General features: G+C 34.8%; 2 protein-coding genes across 10 annotated transcripts in view; one reads left to right on the top strand and one right to left on the bottom strand.

Moving 5' to 3' along the window:
* Window positions 1–228: 228 nt before the first annotated feature.
* ace2 (angiotensin I converting enzyme 2) lies at window positions 229–8,573 on the bottom strand. The gene is made up of 18 exons (XM_026275528.1): window positions 8,348–8,573; window positions 8,103–8,261; window positions 7,869–7,962; window positions 6,981–7,124; window positions 6,714–6,826; window positions 6,379–6,484; window positions 6,156–6,253; window positions 5,751–5,920; window positions 5,196–5,422; window positions 4,934–5,078; window positions 4,729–4,827; window positions 2,033–2,155; window positions 1,761–1,939; window positions 1,479–1,555; window positions 1,283–1,383; window positions 1,048–1,164; window positions 734–928; window positions 229–371 (listed from the first exon to the last, which is right to left on the bottom strand). Exons 1-18 carry the CDS (start codon window positions 8,534–8,536, stop codon window positions 269–271), a joined length of 2,439 nt encoding a protein of 812 aa, XP_026131313.1. The 5' UTR covers window positions 8,537–8,573; the 3' UTR covers window positions 229–268.
* A 2,723-nt stretch (window positions 8,574–11,296) lies between these two features.
* nhsb (Nance-Horan syndrome b (congenital cataracts and dental anomalies)) overlaps window positions 11,297–26,970 on the top strand; it is a 52,811-nt gene continuing 37,137 nt past the window's right edge. For 5 of the 9 annotated variants that reach the window (XM_026275524.1, XM_026275523.1, XM_026275525.1 and 2 more), the window contains exon 1: window positions 11,298–12,000. In XM_026275524.1, coding sequence (XP_026131309.1) covers window positions 11,721–12,000 — 280 coding nt within the window. In that variant the 5' untranslated portion in view covers window positions 11,298–11,720. Of the gene's footprint in view, window positions 12,001–26,970 lie in introns of all 9 variants that reach the window. The other 4 variants (XM_026275521.1, XM_026275519.1, XM_026275527.1 and 1 more) reach the window with 2 other exon arrangements.

Genomic DNA, 26,970 nt, shown 5'->3' with positions numbered 1-26,970 from the left:
TGTTTATAATAATGACCTCTATATAAATTTGCCTGTATAAGCTAATAGAAAGAATTTGGGCTATTCCATTGGTTAAAGTGAATTTATAATTTATTACATTATAATGTGTTCATGTATCTTTTTTAACATCAAGCATTTAAATAATCATTTGCAGAATTTTTTTTTTTCTATTGGAAAACAAAACGTTTCCAAAAGCAGGCAATGGTGAAGATGTTTTTTTTTTTTTTTATCACGCTTACTTATGTAATTTTTGAAAGCACCTATTTCTTTATAATCCTGTTTGTTCAATGTCATCCTCAAAGGCTTTGTTCACTTCTCCATCATCTGTATTCTCATATGGGTTCACGGTCTTATTAGCCTTCTTAGCTTTCCTGAAAAAAAAAGTAAGCAATTAAGTTTTGTTATAACCTTGTATGGATTTAATTCATGTTAATTGTTATTATTTTGTTTTTTTGAAGCCCATTTTTGACTATGTCTATAAAGATTAATTTTTATAATGTGTAACATTTCTAACTTCCATGCTTAAAATAAAGTGCTTATTGCATTGTACCATTGTTGGATCATAAAATGTTTAATCATTGTCCACAATGCATAGCTGTTATGATGATGCAGTTCTACCAAACATGTCAACGTTAAATGTAACCAAGATTGACATAATCTTCATCGTCACTGAACTGGCTCTAAGTTTCTTTCAATCATTGTCTCCTTGAAGTGTTTCACCTGCAGTACTTACTTCTTCCTGTTTAATATCCCTGTTGTAACGAGGTAGATTCCTCCAAACACAGTTACACCCATTACGACTCCAAATACCACCAGCCAAACTGTGATTTTCTCCTCTTTGGGTGGAGCTAATGTTGCCTGCAGCCCAACAAATTCCAGTGTTTCGTCACTGAGTAAAAATGCACCATTGATGCGTTCTCTGGACAGCCTGTGAAGAGAAATGTCATGGCACTCAATATTCATACACTCTATAATTAGTTAAAAAAATATTATATAGCTATAAATTATATTTAAATATATAGTATATGGAATGGTTTCAAGAAATACCAGATAGCTGCCTCTACATCTGCTTTGGGAATGACTGCGTCTGCTTTGGTTGGATCCATCACAACGAAATAAAAGGAGATTCTGGCCGTTTCACTGTATGTGTTGATGTTCTCTGGCCTGTGAGCAAATATATATATATATATATATATATATTGTGCAATGTCACAATTTCACAATGATTCAATCACACTCTGAAATGTGCAATTAGTGAAGAATAAGAAGTGATAATTCTTACTTGAAATTCATTTCTATTCCCTTTTCTTCCAAGTAATACTGGCGCATGGCAAAGGCCATAGTGGACTTAAAGAGATACATTTCATTTGTATTCCAAGTGTACTGGAGATTAAAAACGACAGTAATTAGCAAAAGCAAATTTCATTTCTATCTGTAAATCATTGTTAAATATAAAATTAAAATTAAAAGAGGCTTACTGCATCATCTCCCATGGCAGATTTGAGGCTTATTCTGACTTTGAATGCGTTTGAATCATCTTTCTTTACAGAGGATGCTTTGAATAAGTAAATACACCTGATTATTATTACTTTTTTATTATTATTTGTTCTTTTTTTCAATATATATTATGTGGTCTTATCAGTACTTGCACTGGTGGATGAATTATATTGATATATTTAAAAATATATTTTACCGAATTTACAGAATTTATTATGAGAATTTAAAGAAATTTAATGTTTATGTTCAAATGAAATACTGACCTGGGTTAATATTGACATCCCAGCCAGGCACTCTGTTGTTCTTCTGGTTCTGCTCCTTTAGCCAGTCCATGAGAGTGCTGAAGTAATGTAGCAATGGCTGAGAGTCCATCTTTGTGGTTCCTGCAACATCTTCCAGAGCACGAGTCCAAGACATGGATCTGCCTAACTCAAGCATATGCCTGCGGAACAAAATATTTGTTTATAGCAGTTATGTTTTTCCTAAAATTAAAGAATATAGGAGTTATTAATAGAACATACATCATTCTGCATACCTGAGTTTGTTACCAGCTTTTGTTGAATTTGTAATGTCACATTTGTAAAGAGGACCGGTGTGTCCGGCTGCCTCACATAGGGCCTCTTGAAACTGGAACTGATATATGGTTCTGGTAAAGTACCTATTAGAGAAACAAGACATGGCTATTCATATTAGCCCATATGAAATTATTTCTTGCAGCGTTAAATTTTTTAAAAATAATATGTTTTTTGTGATTAGTTTTTGGCTTAAGGTCTGCATTTAAAGTCACATCAAAGGTAAATCATTTGGTAAATGTATAGCCTACATTTCTACAGGTGCATCTCAATAAATTAGAAAGTTCATTTATTTCAGTATTTCAACTCAAATTGGGAAACTTGTGTATTAAATCAGTTCAGTGCACGCAGACTGAAGTAGTTTAAGTCTTTGGTTATTTTAATTGTGATGATTTTGGCTCACATTTAACAAAAACCCACTAATTCTATATCTCAACAAATTAGACTACTTCATAAGACCAATAAAAAAAAAAAAAAAAAACATTTTTACTGAATTGCTGGCCTTCTGGAAAGTATGTTCATTTAATGTACATGTACTCAATACTTGGTAGGGGCTCTTTTTGCTTTAATTACTGCCTCAGTTCAGCGAGGCATGGAGGTGATCAGTTTGTGGCACTGCTGAGGTGGAATGGAAGCCCAGGTTTCTTTGACAGTGGCCTTCAGCTCATCTGCATTGTTTGGTTTCTTGTTTCTTATTTTACTCTTGACAGATTCTCTATGGGGTTCAGGTCTGGTGAGTTTGCTGGCCAGTCAAGCACACCAGCACCATGGTCATTTAACCAACTTTTGGTGCTTTTGGCAGTGTGGGCAGGTGCCAAATCCTGCTGGAAAATGAAATCAGCATCTTCAAAAAGCTGGTCAGCAGAAGGAAGCATGAAGTGCTTTTTCTTCCACACTTTTTCCTTCCACTCAACTTTCTGTTAACATGCTTGGATACAGCACTCAGGATACAGCCAGCTTCTTTGACAATGAATATTTGTGGCTTAGATCAGCAGTCTTCCCCATAATTGTGGAGCATAGTGAACCAAACTGAGAGACCATTTTGAAGGCTCAGGAAACATTTGCAGGTGTTTTGAGTTGATTAGCTGATTGACATGTCATCATATTCCAATTTATTGAGAATTGGTGGGGTTTTGTAAGCCAAAATCATCACAATTAAAATAATCAAAGATTTTAACTACGTCAGTGTGCATTGAATTTGTTTAATACACAAGTTTCACATTCTAATTTATTGAGATGCTTGCTCAATAAATTATTCATATACCAGATAACCAAATGTAATGAATCCTTTGTAATGAATGTGTATGTGTGAGAGAGACACAGAGGATTTGCATTTTGTGAACACAGAGCAGGATAGAGTACAAGAGAGAGGAAATAGTTCCCGTATGGATTGAATAACATCTGAGTGTTAAAAATTTCATCTGTTCAAGGGAAACAAATACATCAAATACTGCATTTTACAAAAAAAAATTACAATGTGAGAACATTGCTGAATGCAAGATGCAGTTACAGTAAGTCTGCAGATTGAGTAGTGCTGTTCAAATTATTTTGTTAACAAATCAATATTAAGGTTTTAAGAATAGTGAATTCTGAAATGGCCATGTTAAACACAATGCTTTATCCAGTGCCGTCGCTAGTGGGTTGAAAGGTGGTGACGATTATACGGGGCTCACATTTGAGGGGGGGCCCCCAGGCGATCTCAGCTGTCTGGCTGAGGCCAGCCTAAAAAGACGATCAGGACAGATGACAGGCCACTGCTGCATGGTGTTAAGAAAGCGTATAATTTTCACGTGTTTTTAAGCCTTTACACTTGCCAATTTAAACATTCAAAAAAGTTTAAAGCATTCAAACACAAGACGCGGAAACGCTCGACTGATTAGCTGGTTACTCGCGTGCTGTGTTCGGTGCATGTTGTGCGGTGCTGTGTTGATGCACAGTCAAACCAACAATTATTCAGACACAAGATATAATTTTTTTATATATTTTTGTACTTGGTGCAGGACACTATAATTCATTTATGTACGTGATTACAGTAAAATAAAGCGAACGGTGACATATTATGCCCAAAAATTCTTCATACAATGGACTACTAGTGAAATTGAAAAATAAATAAATAAATGGGACCAAAAATTATTCAGACACTTTGACATGACCATGTTTTGTTTACGTATTTTTTACACCACAGTAAATGGTCAACAAAGTATTAATAGTTGTGTAAATATTGTCATACTAACAGTTGTCTGAAGTTATGGTTGATTGTAATCCATTACATACCTTTCTATCAAAGTTATCTGACATTATTAAGATGAATTTGTTCTGACTCACAGTTTAACTCTTCAGTTCTTGTCATATTTTATTACCATTTCCTAAACTATAGCAAATAAATTTTGATGTGAAAATGTTGAAGGTGTCTGAATAAAAGTTGGTTTTACTGTGTATTTATTTTACACTGAAGACAATGCAGTGCTATTTTACATTTAATTATTCAGTTTCTGTACCTGGACACCTGCAAACTTGAAAAAAACTGTAAACATTGTGTAAATAGCACAAATAAATAAATAAAATAATTTCAAACAGGGCCCACTGATACAGCCTGCACCGGGGCACCACAAACCCAAGCTACGGCACCTGGCTTTATCAATTCTACAGGTGACATTACCTGATGAAAGAATAATCCCCAGACACATGGAAAAGGGCAGGTGGGTCACAGTAAGACTCATCTCTGGGCACAGCCTCAGCCACTCCAACTAGTTCTCTCCTGTGGTAACAAAATCTTGTGATGAGCCACAGAGTCGAAGTTCAACTGAGTAAGAGTTCATAATGTTTAGATTCTGATTATTTTTAATCTGTCTTCTGTCACTCACTTCATTTGCCACCAGCGGAGCATCCACTCATCTTTGGGGATGGTCTCTTTGAAGACTTGCCACCTCCATTCCTCCAGCATGTAGGTGAAAGGCAGAGTGGCCACGATGGTGAGGGCCTGCTTCAGAAGGAAGTTAATATCCGTCTCTGTAAATACGAAGAATAATATTAATGTTTTTAGGTTTTGGTTAAGAATGTTTGTATGCTGAATTCAGTTTCTGGTTATTCGGATGAAGTCAGGCAGGTATTGCATTTACACTTTACCATAGTCCTGTTTGAAGTCAGGAGGTAGAAGCCCCAGAGACTGCAGGTGAGAAGGAGTGGCAGCAGACAGGGACATGATCTCTCCCACAGCCTCATGGAAGCCTTCATTAGCACCGTCTCTCAGCAGATATGAGTGGTTACGGTAAGCCATTTGGTACTGGTTATGACCCATCTCGTGGTGAACCGTTAAGAAATCATCCATGTTCACTTTAGTGCACATTTTGATTCTGTCAAAAATAATAACAGTGTTGCTCTAAATAAGTTTGCTTATTCTTGCACTGAATGAGAACAGCAGCTAAAATGAATAATTGCTATTCTAACTGCTTTGTTTCAGAATCCTGAAACACTGCTATTTTCAATGTTACTAATATTTCACAATATTATATTTTTGTGATTTTTTTTGTATTTTTGTAATCATTACAAACAATGAGTTATTTTCAGAAAAGCATCAAAAGGAAATATTATTTTAAATAATTAAACAGAAATCAGTTGTTATCTACTTGTTAATCATTACCAAGCATTTTGACCGAATGTAACACAACAATATCACCCCACCTGAAGTCCTCCCTGTTTCCCATGTCCCATGCGGTAGGGTGGCACACCACGTCTCTTCCTTCAGGCTTAATAAACATTGAGTTTGTCCAGAAGTTGTCGAACATTGCAGACATGTTTACAGACATAAAGAATTGTTCTGCCTCTTTAAACAGCCGGATTTCATCCCAGCCCTGAAATGGTATCAGATAATTAGGAAATTAAAAAAGAGCATGACTATTTACAACTCCAGCTAAAGAACAAAATGATTAACAGCATAGATTACATGTAATCAAATACAATGTTAACAGACCTTTAGCCTGGACTTTAAACATAAATGAAGATAAAAGATCAAACCTTGGAGATAAAAGGCACTTAGCTTAGACCAAAAAGTTAAAGAATAGAAATGAAAATGGTCACATGTCTTACCTGGGCAACCATTTCAGAGCTCACATCGATATCAGGCCTTTCTGGATACGGGATCATGAGAGGATACAAGTTGGTCCAAAACCTTCCCCACATATCACCTAAATGTGAATAGTTATCAAATGTCACCATTTGATCTTAAATAAGATTATATCCTAATAGCATATATTTATTCTAGTAAATGTAGTCAATGCAAATGTCCAAAAGGTTATGTTACATATATTACCAAGCAGGTGTGCTGGCAGGCAAGCGTCTGAGGTGATGTGACCAGGATACAAATCTTGCAGTTTTGCTCTCACATAAGCATGAAGCTCTTTGTACAAAGGCAAGATCTGGAACATCATAATAACATTGAGTTTTCTGAATTAAAACCCAAGAAAAACTATTAAATGCGAAGGTTCTTTATTGCAATTGATGTTTCCATGAAGAACATTTAACATCCATGGAACCTTTTCACCAAAAGTTCTTGGAAAAGAATGGAAACGTTCTTTGGGGAACCAAAAATCTTCAGCACCTTTTGGAACCTTTATTTTCAAAAGTCTGGGACTTGTTTTCACCAACCTCCTGGTAAATGCGCCTGGCGTCTTCCATAACTTGGTCTCGGGAGTAACTGTATTCGGGTTCATCGATGGTTTCATAATCCCCCCTCCAGTAATCTCCATGGTCTTCATAATCTTAAATAAAATGACAACAAAAATATTTATCAACCGCCACATCAGTTGTCCATAAAATCAAAGCAGTAAAAGCAAAGGCATAATATCATTTATTATCAGGTAATATCAGGTTATTTAAAAGCCTGTGTCATAAAGTCAAGAACAGAGCTCATACTGTTGAGTTTGGCAGCTTCATTCTTCAGGTCCACATATTTCTCATAAAGGGGTCTCATCTTCATCCCTGCGGCCACTCTCCATCCCTCCCACACATGTAGACGCTCGTCATAGTTCCTGCTGTTTGCCATGATACTCTCTAGGCCTAGTGAATGAAACTGAAGTCAGGGAAACTGGCTCGCTGATTTAAACGCAGATGGACATTTACAGTACATGTGGCTAATGCCTTTACTGTATGTGTTCCCTGGGAACTTCACGTTGCTAGCAGTGAGATCTAAAAAACAGTAGTTTGGTCCAGTAAAATGTCATAAGTCATTCAAATTTAAGAACATAGACTACCGTTCAAAAATGTGGGGTTCATAAATTTTTGGGTTCGAAAAAAAATAGTAATATTGTAAAGATCAGCAGCCATTACTTTAGTCTTTAGTGTCACATGATTCTTCAGAAGTTGCTGATTTACTGCTCAAGGAACATTTTTATTATTATCAATATTGAAAACGTGTGCTCCTTAATATTTTTATGGAAAACTATGAAAACCTTTCTTTCTTACTGACCCCAATTTTTTTAATGAATGAATTTATGTTTTTATTGAATCGTAAGGGAATGCAACACTGAATGTTTCTGGCCAATTTTACCTTTACTTCACCTTATATTTCAGATTTCACATCCTCTTTTTCAAATAAACATCCATTTTCTCATCAATTTTAACAATGAAATATAAGAATAGAAACTCACAGTTCCCTTTGTCTTTTTATACATTTATGAATGAAACAGGTCATAGGAACCTTACACAGAGACTCTTTTATTATTGTAAATGTGGAAACAAGGTTTATGATCCTGAGATTTGGCTTTATCATTAGGATGATGCTGCATGTACGGCTAACATTACCTGGCTCCAAAGTCTGACAGTCAGTGGGATCGTCAATTTTGCACACAGTTGCTGTGTTGTAAATAGTACTCATCTCTGACATGATGTTTCTCAGCTGTGAAGCACACGGCATTCATATTAGTTTCATCAGGTTTGCCATATTTCCACAGAAGTAAAACTTTACTGTGTAGTTTGAAAGACAATTTCAATGTCTTGGTGAGTGACATTATTGTAAAACATCAATATCATACTTACTTCACTAGCCTTGTCCGGTGAAAGCGCCCCTGATCCTTTATCTTGGAGCTTCTGGAGCTGAATTTTAATCAGTGGATCAGAGATTTGATCACTGGGGTAGGCACTGGACTCCTCAGACATCTTACTGTAGAACTCGCTCCAGATTGCATATGCTTCAGCCTAAAGAGAGAATTGAAGAGACCATCCATATCCAGTCACCACTTAATGTTTTTTCCAAAAACAAGATATTTACCTCTCATACTGACCTCTTTATCTGCATTTTCCTGGGAGATATCTGTGTTGTAGGCCCAGGATGCAAGGGAATACTGGTACATGAGATTGGTTGCCTCCTCATCGAATTTCTTCAAGAATTCCCTTGCGCTTTCCTCCACGGTCTGAGAGCAGGCCACAGAGGCCATGGCCAAAAGCAGGAGCCAGCAGCGAGCAAACATCATGACAGCACTTGTCCCACCGACACTGACACTGTTGTTTTCCCCATGTGTGGTTTTATTGAAGACGCTCTATTGCTTTGCCCTTTGACCAACATCGTACTTGAATGCAGGTGGGATGGTTCCAGGAAGGAGTCTCACGTGATGTTGCATAACACATCTTCTGCTAAAATGATCATATTTATTATTAAATGGCCATATTATTATTATTAAAGCAACATCACACCCTTCACAAATAGTATGAAGCAATTGACACAAAACATGATATCGTTTCGGTATTACTCAGCAATTGATGAAAATGATCCACTATTACAAATGATCAACTAAAATCTACAATTTTAGCTTTTCATCACTATTTATTTTTAAATGAATTTGTGCTTCATATACCAGCTGTATCTGGCTTGTTCATTACTGAAAGCTAAAGCAAAATACACCAAAAATACAGTTTTTGTTTTTGTTTTTGCGAAGAGTAGAACTGTGATCTTTACTTTGATGAGAAAGTTCATTGTGCAAACATAATCTAGGCCTATAAAATCATAAATAACAATGTGTCGGCTAAAGTAGATGTTTATCAAGATAAGCTGATGACTCAAGAGAGTTTATGGTTAAATGATACCTTAAAATATGAAATAATAAATTTGATTGTACAGAAAGATATTAAAGTTGGAACAGGAGAAACATAGATGACTGTTTGAAATTCCATCTGGAATGTTTTTAACCCCACCTTCACATTTACAGTTACTAAACACAATGTCCAGAAAGACGTTCAGTTTTCAGTTTCAAATTTCAGATTTTTTAAGTAGATAGCTGTTTAATCTGTTTTATTTGAGTTCGTTCATGAATCAGATATGTGCTTTTATCTCTCGTTTTGTTTTATGGGTTTTATGTGAGGTTTTAAAGCGAGGTTGGGTTAAGGTAAGGTTATCTTTGTCAGCCGTAATAAAACATGATTAAATGTTAACCAGTAAAAACCATGATTAATCACTTCATTATCATTCAGAATCTAACTTGCTTTCATATTTTCATCAGTTTTTGAATTTATTATACTTTAAATTATCATTTATTTCTGTGATGCAAAGCTGAATTTTTAGGATCATTATCACATGATCCTTTAGAAATTATTCTAATATGATGATTCATTATCAAAGTTGGAAACAGTTCTGCTGCTTAATATTTTTTTCAGAACATGTGATACTTTTTTAGGAAACTTTGATGAATAAAAAGAAAAAAAGAAAAAAAAAAAGGAAAAAAAGAAGCTATTTTTTTTTAATATTTTGTAATAACAATATACACTACTGGTCAGTCATTTGGGGTCAGTAATTTTTTTTCTTTCTTTTTTTTTATAAAATCAATACTTTTATTCAGCAAGGATGTGTTAAATTGATAAAAAGTGATAGTAAAGAAAATATATTATTAGAATATATATTATTAGACATTTTTTTTTATTTTGAATAAATGCAGTTCTTTTTCAAATTTTTTTCATCAAATATATTAGACAGCAGAACCGTTTCCAACACTCATAATAAATCAGAATATTAGAATGATTTCTAAATGATCATGTGATAGACTGGATGTTACATGTGACACTGAAGGCTGGAGTAATGATGCTGAAAATTCAGCTTTGCATCACAGGAATATTTTTTTTTTTTTAAGTATATTCAAATAGAAAACTATTATTTTAAGTTGTAATAATATTTCACAATATTACTGTTTTTTCTGTATTTTTGATCAAATAAATGCAGGCTTGATGAGAAGAAGAAACTTCTTTAAAAATAGTTATGTTTCCAAACTTTTGGTCTGTACTGTATTTTTAAGTTAAACAATTTGTGTTAGTGTAAATTTTGATGAATAGATTACAGTCACATTTGATTGAGAGAATAGCAGAACAAAAAAGACCGAGTCTCTGTTAACCAGGTTATATCTTTATTTTATGCTTATAAATAATGCATTTGCTCGCTATAATGCACAGTCAGTGACAATTCAGTGGTAGTTGCAAAATATGCGCACCAGGTGGTGATATTTCTTTATACGCTTCACAGATTCAACCACGAGAGGCCGCTCGCCAGCATGTGCGGATCTCATGATGGTAACATTTAGATTTTTTATTTAATTTATTTAAAATTAATTTCATTTAAATACTGAAAACTCAGAGTTTTCATTGGTTGTTACAACAGCTTTCACGTCTCAGATATATATACCACTATGCAAAGCATTCAGCTCAGCTTTTGTGTTGTTAAGCCCAAGCATCTCTAAGTCCTCGACAAAAGAGTGGATAAAGTTTATCCAAACGGTACCCCTGACCGGAAAACCGCTGCAATGATGTAACTGCAACCTTTGCTGTTCCAAAACGGGGCACATATACTTTACGCCGTCACCTTTGTGGCGATCACAATGGAGCATTAATGACGTCAGGGGTTGTGAATGAACTTATTCATTTCAGCAGACTGTAAAGACTTAAACGGCCTATAGCTGAATATAGAAGAGACTGTGTTTTATTGTGACGCTGACACTGATGTAACAGCAAACGTTTTATTATTATTTGTATTATTATTATTAGAACATAATATTGTTTATGTATAATAATTATTTTGAACAGTGCATTTGATTACCTCAATAAATTTACCCATCAAAAAAAAAAAAAAAAAAGTTAATGCTGTTAAAACGATTTGTGTTATGAGAGTATCTTGCACATTATTTTTCTAGATCAATTAATCAGAGCTATATAAACGTGTGTAGATCTTCAACTGTCTACGTTTTTCCCCCCTTTCAAAACCTAATACGGTTAAGGCTTTGCTCGTGAATATCAGTGAGGCTCCTGACTGGATGCTTGTAAGGCGACGTCATCGTGCTTTAATTCATATTTAAGACGTACGCCTTCGTCGTAGTAGAATGCGTAGTTTCTCTCCGCTCCTGGCGCAAGTAGACCAGTCCGTGTTTTTGCAAAGCCGCTCTCTATCCAACCTCAGACTCAAAACCCTAAAAAAAAAAAAAACTAGCCTACCAAAAGCCATTCAGTAGCAGAGATTTTCACTGAGAAACCTCCATCTCTGTGATCTCCTCTAACGGGAGAGCTGAAGTTATGGCGGGTTGCGCGGAGGATTCGTGGATTTTTGCTTGACAGGCACCAGAATCTTCAGTTGGATTAGTTAATTGGTTTATTTATGGGGGATTTGCATTTACCTACTGAAAAATGCCTTTTGCCAAACGGATCGTTGAGCCCCAGCTGCTGTGCAGACATCCCATCCCTAATGATGAAGGGTTACTGTTCGAGGATCTGTGCTCCATCACCAATGTGGCTCTATCCCGGACCCTGCGGCAGCTCTCCGACTTGTCCAAGCACGCCTGCTCCTTATTCCAGGAGCTTGAAAACGAAATAGTCTCCACGAACCAACGGGTTTGGGCTTTGCAGAACAAAATAGGCAAAATCCAGCAAACCGCCAGTGCGCTGGATCCAAAACTGGAGGCTGTGCGTAAGTAGACCATTACGCGTATATTAGCCTATGGCTTGGAGATTTTATAAACGAAAGTGTGATGGTTTGCAAATTGTTGTAAAATAATGAATGAATATGGTGGTTATATGTATCAGGTCACATGTAGACATTGCCTCGAAGCTTTGCCGAGCAAATTATAATGTGTCACACGCCTGTATGCGTAACCAGCACCTGCACCGTGACCGGTTGCGCTTTTCACTCCGAACCGAAAAACGTCTTGACACACAGTAACCAGCCTCTGCATGTTGTTTTTTAGTCTATGTATGGGTGATCGTTAAGATTTTTAAGACGATGGGAGACAGTCTGGGTCGTTTTGCACACATCATTTCGATTTATTTTTTCGACCATAATAAGGAATCTGTAGTGTCTTTAAAACGCGTAATTGCATAATCACATTCTACTGCGCAAGGACTTTTGATTATTGTTATTATGCTTATTTTTGCACATCCCATTATAAAGACGGTGTAACATAAAATATTTTGTCCTCATGTGATATTAAACTAGCGCTGTACCCACCAAGCTGCTCCAACAGAATTAAATGCAAGATAAAGGATAAATCGAACCTAAAGGTTATAAGTGACGTGATATTTAAACAAGATGAGATATTATATCTTTTTCGCTTTAAGTTTCATGGGAAAATTTGGCGTTTAACATGAAAATCCCAGGTTGGGTGTGGATAGAAAATAAATATGCCAGTTGCTTGGATGCAGCACTAAATGCAAAGCAACATCCACTTCATATCCATTATGATATGTCTAATGTCTACATAACATATGTGATTTAAAAAAAAAACTCATTCTGCTTCATTTCATCAGCATGGGCTGATGAAACCAGGCCCTTGCTTTGAAATAAAATGCTACAGCCTCGCGCCCTTGTCAATCCTCTGAGGAGATCATAGCCTCATGTGGATCATAGCCTCAGTGCTGGGTGCTGCTGTATAGCTTTAATTATAAGAGGATGTTAAGCTGCAGTGCATGGGGATAAGACCAGTGCATAGATACAGCACTGACAAGATGGAGATTTCCCCCTCCACTTTGAGAAAAAGAAAAACAAGTATATTTACAGACACATGCAATTATAGCTATAGTTCAAACAGGACCGAATCATTTCCTTTCGATGCCATGTGACGTGTTTTGAACCCGGCCTCGTCCAGGAATAAACTGATTTGACCCAAAAAAAAGATTAAAACATCTAGGTCAAGCTAGGACCTGCTAAAATAATCTCTTTCTCCCAGAGTGATTATTACCATCGGACTAAAACTATTTTACCCCTAGAGCTTTCTCAGTCATTGCTTACAGAATCAGTGTGCAATAGTGTGTCATTTGTGAGGAACTAGTTGCTATTTGTCATAATAAGGGGTTCATAGCATGCCATGGCCTTGTAGCTTGGCAGAATAAGGTGAAACTGGCAGTGTGTCTGGATATATTGCCGTTCCTCATCCCCGTCAGAATAAGTCGTTGTTTTCTTCTTGGCAGAAATGAAAAGACATTTGACATATGAGTTTTGCTTTGATTGATTGATGCACTGAAGGATAGATGACAAAGATGTTCCTGTTTAATATGCCATCAAAGTCCACAGAGCGCCAAACTTAATTTGATCATTGATGAAAATAATAGTCATTGTATTGACCAGAAAGAACAGCCATATGTAAGCGTGAGAAGGAAACAAGTCATTCGCCTTATTAGAAGTCAGTGTACCATCAGAATGATGGAGAACTGATATTTCAAGGTTTAAAAAAGGACTTGCAATTGCTTTAACTATTTAAGCATTCGTTTTTCTTCTGGTTCTTGTTTCATAAGTTCATGATTCCCTACATTTCTATATTAAATCAGCATTATGGTGATGATTATATTCACTTTACACACCAACAGGCTTGAGTTCCCCAAACATCAAACACCTATAGACAGTCAGAGCTTTACTGTACTGTAGTTTGGATTTCTGAGTTGAGCCCAAAATCCTGAGATCTCCAAAAGCCTGTTCCACATCAAAAAGGTACGGTTCATCCCCGGTGTTATCCTGTAGTCTGGTTAATGTAGATAAAAGCAACTAATTGCCAAAAATTGTGGAGTATGGACCATGTGTGTGTTTGTATGTCTCGTGATGAAAGGAGAGCAGTGGTATGCTAAAGCCGGTTGCTGTGTCTGACTTTTCAGTCAAAATAAAAAGATTAAAAACAAGGGGTTTTCAGTATTTAGCTTTGAAGAGCACAAATTTATGCTAGTCTGTAATTTTTGCATTCTTTAACAGACAGAAAAAATGTGAGTTTTAACTTTGACTCTGTTTCACTAACATTTAGGAAGCTGTATTTTATGTTTGAGAATGGAAAATTAAGAAACGTGGTCTTGTGTTTGACTGGAAGGCATTGACTGTAAACAGTTTTTCTGGGAGTCTCCAACTGTCTTAATGTGTGGTTGAGGCGTGTGTCATAGCCCTTTATGCCTCGATTAGTGTAAACGATCCTAATCCCATAATTGCAGTGTATTGTCTTGTTATTCCAGTGATGGCATGTGGTGCCAGGAACGACACCCTCCTGAGTTTGAATGGACAGTTGGCCTGGAGGAAGGGCCCTCATACAACTTTATTTGTGACCTTTGCTAACTTGCCTCTTAAGATTGACTACAGATCAGGGTTATTTTACTAAGTCAAAAAAAAAACTGAAGTAAACTACAAAAAAGCAATGTATTAAAAAACTAACACTGAAATTAAACTATATAGACATATAAGAAAAAAATAAATTCACTGAAATAAGCTATAAAAATTAATCTAAACTATATAGACATTTGAAAATATATATTTAAAATGACAAAAACACAACTTATTAGTAAAGGTTTTCCCAATGAAGCATTGTTGAAAACATAAGCCTTTTGAAACACATTATGTACAGCACAGTAACTCAGGGTTGCAATAAATAGACGTAAGGGACAATAAACAGTCTATATACAAACAATAGACAAAGTCAGCATAAAATGGCTAGTGCAACATCCTGTAACAATGACAGTTGTGTGAATTTTTATTATTGTAATTGTCACAGTAAAAAAAAAAAAAAAAGCCGGAGTGAGGTGGATTGTTAAGGTGTCTAGAGCTACATATGATGCAATGTATGTGCAATACATGGGAAGGGGGTCCATAGGAGTTCTGTTGTTCATGTGTGTTTAAACTATCAGATAGTGTTGCTGACGGTTCTTACACCTGAAACTGTTCGTAAGTTTTGAGGTATTTACATAAACGCTCTTTAGACTTTGTCCCAGTCTGTTCCTTTTTATAATGGATATTCATTCCTGAAATCTTTGCGCAGTGCATTAAAATTAATTATAAGTACATCACATTGCATAACAGCACAGGTACAGTACCTCATACAGCATTGTGTCTAGTCTTGGATGTAATCTATTCTGGGACGGTTTTCTCTTTCTATCCTAGAAATAAGAAGGCCTGTGATCTATCCTCCCCAGCGAGGATGGGTAGAGATTACCTTGCCTGCCCCCGGACCTGTTTAATTAAACAAGATCTCTCCCAGAGCATATAGCCATTTGCAGGTTTTACTAATGAAGGAAAAAACATCAGACTGAGGAAAGTCGATGAGAAACACTTTGACTTGTTACGTTTAACACCCATGCCAACGCGTTTGAGATTGGAACAGTCTCAACTTTATACTGTTGAAAACTACGTGGCGTTATAAAAATACAAGTGCTGTCAAGCGACCTCATTCAATATAAAAGTTTTTGTTTACATAATATAAGTCTGTGTACTGTGTGTGTGTGTGTGTATATATATATATATATATATATATATATATATATATATATATATATATATATATATATATATATATATATATATATATACACACACACACGTATATATTTAAGAAAAAAATTTATATTTTAAAATTACATATCACAATTAATCATTTGACAGCACTAAAAAAATAAGGTGCTCTAATTAAAAGTATTTAGAGTGCAATGTAATAGCATATATATTTTTTAATTATCTATTTGTATATTTATTTCTTTATTTGTATATTTTTTGCCATACCAGCACACAAAGGCATAATAGTAACCTTGCCTGAAGGAGAGGGGTTCTAACTTTTTAACATAGCCCACTGCAGCATCCACTCTTTTCACCCTAAGAGCCCCTAGAGCCAAATTCATTGGCCTGTAACTTTAATAGCCCATCACCACACACAGACATACCCACAAGCCCCCCTCCCCACACGTTAACTGCACATTAACTACACATTAACACCATCAACAGAAAAAGATTTTTTATCATTTATACTGATAAATATACATGCATGCAAAAGCACCCAAGAAAATGTGCAATCCATCTTCCATTATCTTTTTTTCTTAGAATAGGTAGAAGGCTATCTGGCTTGTTTTGTTTTGATAAGAATCATACATAAATGAGCCTCAGTGGCCTGGAATTAAAGTAGCTATGGACAGCACATCATCCTCTCAGCTTCAGGGCACTGTGTGCTCAGATCTGATTGGTCAGATTCAGAGAGCACTGCAGCCCATGGTTCAAATACTCAGAGTTTGCCCACCATTAGCACACACACAGTCTTAGAGAACAAGTCCACTGTGAGCTCTTGTACATTGCCTCAGGTCAACAGAAGGAGATTCTTATTCTTATATGCTTATTTGATGTTTTGATGGTATTACGCTGATGTAAAAGCTATATGTTGGTAAAGAGGCAACTTACATTATTTATTATACATTATTTTTTATCTTTAAAGGTTTGCTGAATAAATAATGTTCATGTTTGAATTGCAAATGCAGCATATCATGGAACATTTAGATGCTTTGTGGAATGTGGGACATTTGGCCTGAAAAAGACATGAAAAACATGGCTTACACTTTAATTAAAATTAATAACACATTTTACACATAATGTGTCAAGAAAAATAAATCAATTTACTTTTATTTTTGATGTTTAGTATGTGAAATGAAGTTCTTTTGTATGGAAGTCTGTTTCCACGATGCCTTGTAACGCACCTAATAATGCACTGTACAAACTCATGAATAATTGTAACCACAGTAAATTTGGTTATAATTATTTATAACAAGATAATGTATTACAATGCACATGGATGAATAATTCTAATACATTATACCCTTTATTAAAGATTCTCTCTATTGAAAACAAATACTCAAATCTATGAAAGTCTGTTTCTGCCACTGAACAAAAACAAAAAGGTAATTGCAACTTTTTATCTTACTTTTTTCAGAGAAATGAAATTCAAAATTGTGAGATGTAACAATGATATCTCATGACCTATTCGCACGTATTTTACAAGGTGACTTATTGTACGAATTTGTACAACCTCACTCGTACCATTTTATACGATTTGTTTGATTTGAGTTTAGGGATGAGGTTAGGTGTAGGTCATTCATACAAATTCATACGAATTGTGCAACTCGTAAAATACATCCGATTTGGCAAAAATCGTATGAATTTGTACGAGTGTGGTTGTATGAATTCGTAAGAATAACAAGCCACCTCGTGAAAAATTTACGAAATGCCATGAGATCGGGTTGGATGTAAACATACAACTGCAAAATATGAACATGCAGAATTCTGACTTTGGTAATACTTTACTTAAAGCCTTTATGTATTATGCATTTTAAAGGGTTAAACAGAAATTTTTGCTTCGTTTATTTCAACTAGTCGCACAAAAACATATGCCAGTCGTTTGCTTGACTGAAGGAGCCATTCCTTAGTGCAAATTCTGCCAAGAGCGGAGAACTTAATGCCAAGCACACGCTAGTAGGTAACTTTTAGTGCAGTAAAAGTGCTTTGTGTTTTATATATGTTTAAATCATATTTATTTGTTGATTTATCTACTGCATGTTGCAACCCAAAACCGGAATTCCTGATTTTCTCATGTAGGCCTAATAGAACAGTTTTTTTATACTAATGCATGGTGTAATGTGATTTGTTCTCTTGTTCCCTTGGCCTCAGGGCTGGGCTGTCCATAACATAGAGGTTTACACAATGTGGTATGCCACTTCCTTTCAGGTCATTTATAATAGAATCCAGACAAAGGGCAAAGTGACACTCTCAGGTTATAATTTCCTTTAAAAAACAACAACTCAAAATGAAGTATTAGGTATGTTCAAATAAAGAGAGGAAATAGTTTTATGGTCTAATGGATGCTTTGGGTTAGTGTCAGGAGTTTTTATGCTGACCTGTACTTCTGGTTGCCTCAGCAGTATTTTTCTTAGAAATCTCAGTCTGATCTCTGTAAGACTGTTTTTTTTTTTTTTTTTTTTTGTCATTTAAGAATAGTTGAATCAGAGCTTTGTTTTGAAAATGTATCTTAAGCAACAAATGTGCATATTGCAATTATTTCTGAAGGACCATGTAACACTTAAGAGTGAGTAATGGCTGCTGGTAAAATGGTAAAATATGTTAAACAAGAAAACACTTATTTGAAATTGTAATAATATTTCAGAATATTGATATTTCACTGTATTTATTATTAAATAAGCACACCCTTTCTCAGCTTAAAATATTATTAGATATTTATTGTATAGGTGGCTTCCTGTGCTGTCACTCATTCAGACAGCTGGTTGATGGCAGTTTAAATCATAACCTCATGAATAATTAGTTGACCAGCAGGTCCAGTGTGAAATATTGTTTCTCTCATTTCCATTAAAAATTCATAAACTAAGTGTATATTTGGAGGGAAGTAGTACAGTCTACAGAGTTTGAGGGATGTATAGCAGATTCAATCTTCCAGCTTTCACTGATACTTTGTCAAGACTAAATTAAACAAATAGATTATCCAACCAGTAGGCCAGCCGTGTATTCATCTTTAAAAAATGGCATCCACTCTCTGTCCTGACTTGTTCTGAGTGGAAGCCCCGTTCCCACATTCTGCAGTACCCCCATCCTAAACGGAAGAGCACGCCGAGCACAGACACATACTGAAGTCAGAGAGCACCTGTGTATGTGGGTTAGAGGTCCTGCGTCTCTGTGCCAAGGAACATGACATGGTTGATTTGCAGCAAAGAATCACTGTTCTTTAATATTTCAGGCATGATTACTGTTTTGTTTGCATTTCATTCAAATCAAATGAGCACAGCAAAGGACAGATATTAGAATCAAATATATTTTTTCATTAATGACATTAATAACATTCCTCTGCCATGATAGATTTATTTTTTCACTGAGCTTGTCACAATGCAATCTGGGGTTTCATTCTGGGTTTTCAAACAGTACAGTAGACTTATAGGTTTCCCTTTATTTCTCTGTTTTTAAATGTGACTTAATTTACAGTACATATGTAAGCATGTGGGTGAATAGTAGAGCTCGACAAGGATCATAAAGTCATTTTTGCTTTCTGCTTTCTAGCCTTCTCAGTGCTCTACTTTTTCTTTTAGAGTTGGTCTACTTCTGCGTTTGACAGTACTTTTAATGTTTAATGCACTTTGATTTTCACTGGAGACACATCAAGGCTCTATCTGAGGCCTGTCTGAGATCTGTTCATTGTGGTGGAGAAGAAGTCTGCATCCTCTTAAGACAAAGCATCAGAAATAAAGGTTGAGCTGAGAAACAGTCAAACTTGAAGAATATTCTTAGCTGTATATGGACCATAACAGTCTCCATGTTATTTAGACTGAAAGAGAGAGGCAGGTTTTCTTCAGAAAACAAATGATTGTTTGTTTATAGTTATGTTCTATACGTAAAAAAAACATTCTAGATGATAAATGATGTAGTAACATTATTATCAGGCATAATCTAAATCTGTCTTTTCTGCAAAACTGATTTTATTTTTGGGATCAGTACACCAAGTTGCACCAGTCACCATGTCTAAAGATCCTAAATATCTAGAGATGTTTGGCACAGTGAGCAATTATCATAGTTTCACAAAGTAATTCAATGTGAGGTTCATTCCTAAGCCAAATGCTTTTAGTCTTGGTGCAAGAAATGTGTCCTGTGATAAAATATAAATGGACAGAACCATTTTTTTTTTCAGTTCGGGGTTGCCACCATAACTCAACTTTAAGGCTGTTTGTGTCAGTTTCCAGTTGCTCTATGGAAAACAATCACAGCAGTATCTTCGGTTTACATTTCAGAATACATCCCATTTTTAATGGGGCAACTGAGATGAGAAGTGGCAGCTTAAACTGATGGGTGAAAGTTGTATTTTTGGAGTAATTATTTATTTATATATTAGGTTAGTGTTAGTCTTTAGTAATTATAAATAGCTCATTTTAAGAGCAGCAGATAATGTTAAGTTCCAACAAGATATAAATACCTCTGAGATTAAGCTAAAAGTGATGCATTAACTGGTTTGAATCATCCCACAACATTTAACCAATCGCCATCCTATCACAAACTAAACAAAATTTCTGCCAAGGAAGTTTACTTTATACCGTCATGAGAAAAGTTCTTCTTGAAAACATTTCATTGGATTTCAGGCTAAACCGTGTGTGCACAATGCATACCCTCCACTGAACCACTATTTGGAGTTAATTCAATTACAATTAATCTGTCAAATGTGTTCAAGAAATGTTAATGGATTCTCATTTCAGTCTCAGAATCATATGGAGTGTTTCCCACTCAGTAAACAGAACACAGAGAAAAATTTTTTTTTTTGCATTCTATCATCCGACATCGATGAAAAATCAATTGATTATATCCAACATCTGCCTGTGTCACCTGGGAAATACATGTTATACTAAACCGTGGCATTACCCTGTTTTTAACATGTTCCTTGGTGTACTATGTAAATGCCACGATATCAGTCATTTAATACCATGTATCAAAGTTAATTTGTTTATGTTTATTTCTGTTATTGGTAAAGCTAGTTTATGAATCCATATCATGCACTTTGCATTTCAGTGGTTAATGTCTGTGATGAAAATGCACATTGGCCTTTTTTGAGTGAATCTCATTGATGTGTATATGTACCTCTGGATTGCAAAACAGCATGATCTTCACAATTAACTCCATGATAAGATAACTTGTTAATTGAGACACAGGGAAGCTTCTGGCATGCTTTTTTTTATTTATTTTTTTTTTGCCTGTGTTTACATTCAGACTATAATCAAGTTTTCTTCCTGTGAGCTGCCAGTAATCTCGGCATACCTTTGATCACACCGCTATGATGATGAAACAAGGATGTCAACTGGATGAGCTGTGTTTCAGTCATTTTCTTCTCCCTCTCTCTTTCTCCCTTTCTCTGGAGAGAGACAGAATTATGTTGATATGCTCTTATATTTGCTCTTTGATGATTTTCTGTCAGATTACTCTGGAATGTCTGACACCATTCTCAATAGATAAATTTTTATGGCATAAAGCAATGCAAAATTTTTGGTAATTTTTTATAACTCAGAAGGACACCTTGGGAAATCATTAACCACCTCCCTCGATGCACTGGATGTGTGGATGGGTTAAAATGCAGTTTGACTCCAGTTGGCAATCTTCCCAGACTAAGCAGCTATGCTCCACAGACAGTGAGAGACTTGTCTGTCATAACTTCTGAATTCTGTCTATGACTTTTAGTCATAAAGGTATATTAAAACCACAAAGGGGCTTCCAGATCTACAAAATAGCTGAAGAAGAGATGGATCTAATCTAGTGACAAGGCCACACAAATTCAACCGTTTCTGCTATTTTACATTCATTACATCAATGAACACTAACTTGATCAAACCTTAAAAGTAAAGTCTATAATAAAAATAATACAAGTTCAAATAAAGTCAAATACTGTAACATCTGATACCTTTTTGGTTATGTTTATAGAAAGTTTCAACCCTAAAACACGACAGAATGAAATGCATGATTCAAAATATGGGTAAAATATCTGAAAAATAAATACAAATACTTTTATTAGAGTGTTGTATTTATTTATTAATTTATTTAGACATTGGGCCAATTTCAGACTTAGCAAATAGCATAAATCTGCAACTGTGACAAGCTGTTTACTGGGGAATTGACTTGATGGAAATGGAAGACTGAGAGGTCAGCGGGAAGCCTAGTAAATGTGTAGGAAACCTGTTAAGATAATAATTACTTTTTTGCAATTTTATTGGTGCTGCTAGAGGCATAGATATGACAAAAATCAGTGGGAATCCTCACTTTCTCAGTGACTGAAGGAAAATCTCTTCTGTGTCACAGGAACAGAAGGAGGAGTGTTTATTTGGCTGTTTGTGGTGCAAAAGAGCCATTGGTCTCTGAGAGAAAGAGTGAGGGAAAACAGAGGAAAAATTTGGCTGATTGAGTCATGACAGAGGGAAAAGCCGTAATTAAGACAGAGGGAGAGAAATGAGAGAGGGCTGTGTGATGATGACAGTGTATCAAAGCTGCAACAGTAAACAGAGCTGCTGTATCTCAGCCATCTTTATTCTACACTGATTAAATCAATGGTGGTCAGTGTGCAGTTGCATTGTATGGACAACTTCACTTTTAATCTTAATCTTAATTTTAATCTTTAATCAGATTTTTTTATTATTATATTATATTATATTATATTATATTATATTATATTATATTATATTATATTATATTATATTATATTATATTATATTTTACTTAATGCATCCAAAATAAAAGTTTTTGTTTGCATAATATATATGTTTGTGTTGTGTATATTTATTATGTATATATATATATATAAATACACACACATACAGTATATATTTTACAAATATTTACATTTATTTAAATGTCAATATTTATATTCATAATATTTTAAATATTTACAAATATTTTTTTCCTGAAATATATACATGCATGTGTGTGTATTTATATATACACAATAAATATGCACAGTACACATATTATGTAAACAAAAACTTTTATTTTGGATGTGATCAATCGAAATTAATCGTTTGACAGCACTAAAATATTTTCATAAATATAATATTTTTATTATTATGACTTTTAATATTATGATTATTAATGTTTTGATATTGTAACTTCTAATAAAATAGTCCAGGTGATATGCTAAACCGATCTCTTACTTTATGTAGAAATTTATATTTTTGTGCAGCTTTTAACTTTTTAAGGACACTTTAATGCTTTATTAAATTAAATTAAATTAAATTAAATTAACTTAGTGCTGTCAAATGATTAATCACAATAAATCACATCCAAAATAAAAGTTTCTGTTCACATAATATATGTGTGTGCATTGTGTATATTTATTATGTATATATAAATACACAGACAGCAAATCATTTGAAAACATTTACATGTATTTACATGCATGTATTTATTTTCATATAATTTATCTTTCAGCTTCGTAACTTTGCAGACATTGTTTATGCTCAAACAGCAACATTACACACTAACTAGCGTTAAAAAGGTACACACACATTATGTAAACAAAAACGTTTATAAATTATATTATATTATATTATATTATGATTAACGGTGTGTATAAAATAATATAAATATCATATCGTATAATAAATCACTGTTCACTGGAAAAAAAATAAATCTTTAGGCCAGGGCAAGCTTTCGTTCGCTATATTTATCTCTTAACAAAAAACACATGCCACTCTGAGAATGGAAAGTGAGCCAGAAAAACAAACTCTGTCTTATGTAATAGTTCTAAACTGAGTTTTGTCTTCTGTGGGACTTTAAAAGCCTTAGGCAATACATCTCTGCAAGTTTTGACCATGTCCAAAAACCACTGCACTGTAAAACATTATAGGATTTGACCAAAGACATACGGTACCAAAATACGTCATCTTTTTAAAGAGATTTCAGGAACATAGCTGACCTGTGGCATTGTAATTGTTTTTTTGTTTTTTTTTTACCACACATCTTTTAAACATGAATAGACTGGCTGTTTATTTGATTTTATAACAAATCCCATGTGTTTTTCTCCTTGCTGCTCAGGTTTCAGGAGAAAAATCTGTATAGGTAAGTTGTGAAGTGTTGATAATAGCACAAGACTCTCTTTCATAGCAAAGACAATAGACCCCCATCTGTAGATTATACAGTAGGTGTACGTATATATATATATATGTGTGTGTGGTCTTAAACCATACCATTCTGTTAACAGAATGCCTTTAGTAAGCATCTTACAGTGATGTTTTCCAAGTCTGAAAGACAGCTGCCCACACTGTTCCTGAAAGAGACATCCTGGAGGTCACATGATGCTGTCATTAAATCTGGACAGAAATTGGGATATCAGCATGAACAGATCAAGAGCGGCTTAAGTAGAACAGACACCGAAAGCAAAGCGCAAAGCCGAGCTCATTAGTTCAGGAATTAACTGCTATTACTCCTCCGTTACTGGGGTGCAAATTAAAGCAATCTCCAGCCAGGACGTTGAAGTGTGCTGTCCAAACATTCCCTGCCCACGAGTCTGTATGGATTGTCTTTTTTGACTTGTCCTCGATTTAAGATTTCATCAAATGCTTTACCTGTCACATCCATGGACTGTGTTTTTGTTTTCCTCCCCCACATGCTCTGTTTACTATGTTTCCTAGTTCTTCCCTCATGTCTGATTGTGAAATTGATTCCAGGTGTTTCTTGTTAATTTCCTTGTTTGTTTCCTTATGTCCTGTGTTTTCCTGATAGCATTCCCTGTGCTATTTGTGCGTTCTTTCCTTGTGAGTTCATAAAGACTGTTCATGGTGATATTCTCCGTCCTCTACACACTCCTTGTTCCCACACAGTAGAGAACCGTGACAGAAGAAAGCACCTAAAAAAAGAAAGTGCCGACCCTTCTCCTCGTTTTGTTTTCAGTTTTTTTTTTTATGTCTTTTGTTTACTTGTTTCTCGCTGCGGCTATGGATGTAGCCACTCAGTTCTCTGCCCTAGCCCGTAGGGATCTCCCCTTCATTGAGTACACCCAGGAATTCTGTGGGCTCACAGGGTGCTTTCTGTGCTGTCTAAGGGTGCTTTCACACTAGCACTTTTGGCGCTTGCCTGGGTTCAGTTCAGTTTCGTCTGGAGATGTGAACACTGTCTCCCGAACTCGGGTGCACACCAAAGAACTGTACCTGAGTCCGCTTAAAAACGGTGGTCTGGGGTACGGTTCATGTGAACTCTGGTACGGTTCCCTGCTGATGTGAACCCAATTGTACCAAATCGCAGAAGTGAACCACTATTAATGACATATTATTAGATGGAAATGTGTGTTTCACTCACTTTCCTGACAAGCGTGACTGATGCGCAGCAAGCAGAGAGCTGTATATCATTTCTGTTCGCCTTCAGCATTCTTTAGAGCATTTGCAGTACATTCGTAAGACAGATGCAAGTGTTATCTAATGAAGCTTTGTAAACAAGCCAAACGGTTCAAAAGCGTAAATACATAAAAGTGCAGAGATGTTACACATTATATATATATATATATATATATATATATATATATATATATATATATATATATATATATATATATATATAAAAATATATATATATATTTTTTTTCTTTTCTTTTCTTTTCATGTCGCGCATATATATATATATATATATATATATATATATATATATATATATATATATATATATATATATATTTTTTTTTTTTTTTACTTTTTTTTTAACCGTAAATACGTAAAAGTGCAGAGATGTTATGCATTATATATTTTTCTTTTCTTTTCATATAAAGCGCAAGTGGGATACAGTGTAGTTGCTGATGCATTGTCAATTTATATTACATTTACAGTACTGTTTAAAAGTTTTGAGTTAGATATATTAAATCAATACTTTTAGGATTGTGTGACATTGAAGATTGGAGTAATGGCTAATATAAAATTGCCATAACAGGAATAAATTAAATATTTTTACATTTACATTTTATACATTTAAATAATTTATTAAAGTGTAATAAATAACAAAAAAAATCAAACATATATTTGAATAGACAATGGGAAATTTAAATTGTAATAACATTTCACAATATTACTGTTTTGACTGTGTTTTTGATCAAATAAATGTATAAAAAATATATATATATATATATATATATATATATATATATATATATATATATATATATATATATATATATAAATATAATATATATATTGGGATCTTACTGATCCCAAACTGGTGAATAGTGAGTAATTATTGGTTATTATCACAAAATAAAATATTATTAATTTATTATTAAAACTACACAATTTAATTGTATTTAATATTCAATTTTTATTATTTTGTATTTTATTTTAAGAAAGAGAACATGCAGTACCATGAAAGACATTAAACTAGCATGGTTATTTTAATTTCAGCCAATATTCAAAAATATTTGTCCATTAACAACCTATTCCAGAGATCTGTGAATACATAATCCTAGACCCCCATTTAAGTATCTCACTCAAGGACACAATGGTTAAAGTTCACAAATCATTCTAAATGGGGTATAAACCTATAGTCTTTCAGTTACCAGCCCAAAAAGTCTTCAGCCTATCTGAATTTGGCATCATTGAGCAATCGTGGAAAGACTTGAGTGACCTTTTGTCACTGTTCAGTGATTAGATTAGCTTTTCGCCTGATAATTCTATAGGAAAGGATTTGGTCGGAGACAGCTGGCCCTAGATCAGTCTGTATGAGTTTATTTTTGTGTGGTCTGCTGAGTGGGCTGATATGTCGTGTGCTGACAGCATTAGTGGTGTGCTGCAGAGCTGCAGGGTGGTGCAGCTGCTCCACTAGACAGTGTTAAAACACTGCATGTTGGAAACACCTAATACATGAGGATGAAGAGCCAAAAAAGAGTTAATGAATGAAATATACTACCTAGATCAGACATATAAATCATGAATAAGAGCAAGAATATAACGAAGCCTCATTGTCTGATAGAACCAGATCTACATCCACTCTATGATCAAGTAATTGAAAGTGACTATTTTTACTTAGTTGAATAATTACAGCTATGTCAAACTGCAATTAACTTGCCTTGGAATTTCCACTGCCCCCTCCCCCCACACTATGTGTGTCATTGTGTGTGCAAAAAAAATATGTGCGCGTGTTCGTGGGAATGTG

This window comes from Carassius auratus, chromosome 11, assembly GCF_003368295.1.
Source record: "Carassius auratus strain Wakin chromosome 11, ASM336829v1, whole genome shotgun sequence".
In the NCBI taxonomy this organism is placed as follows: domain Eukaryota; kingdom Metazoa; phylum Chordata; class Actinopteri; order Cypriniformes; family Cyprinidae; genus Carassius; species Carassius auratus.
The sequence above is the reverse complement of the archived record's forward strand: the minus strand, read 5'-3'. Positions and strand labels throughout refer to the sequence as shown.

Excerpts from the sequence above, each read along its gene's own strand:
- ace2 (XM_026275528.1), bottom strand. The coding sequence starts at position 8,536 with ATGATGTTTGCTCGCTGCTGGCTCCTGCTTTTGGCCATGGCCTCTGTG. Across the intron at positions 6,827-6,980 it reads TGAAGCTGCCAAACTCAACA|ATTATGAAGACCATGGAGAT; the intron begins GTATGAGCTCTG and ends ATTTTATTTAAG. Across the intron at positions 2,156-4,728 it reads GGGGATTATTCTTTCATCAG|GTACTTTACCAGAACCATAT; the intron begins GTAATGTCACCT and ends TTTCTCTAATAG.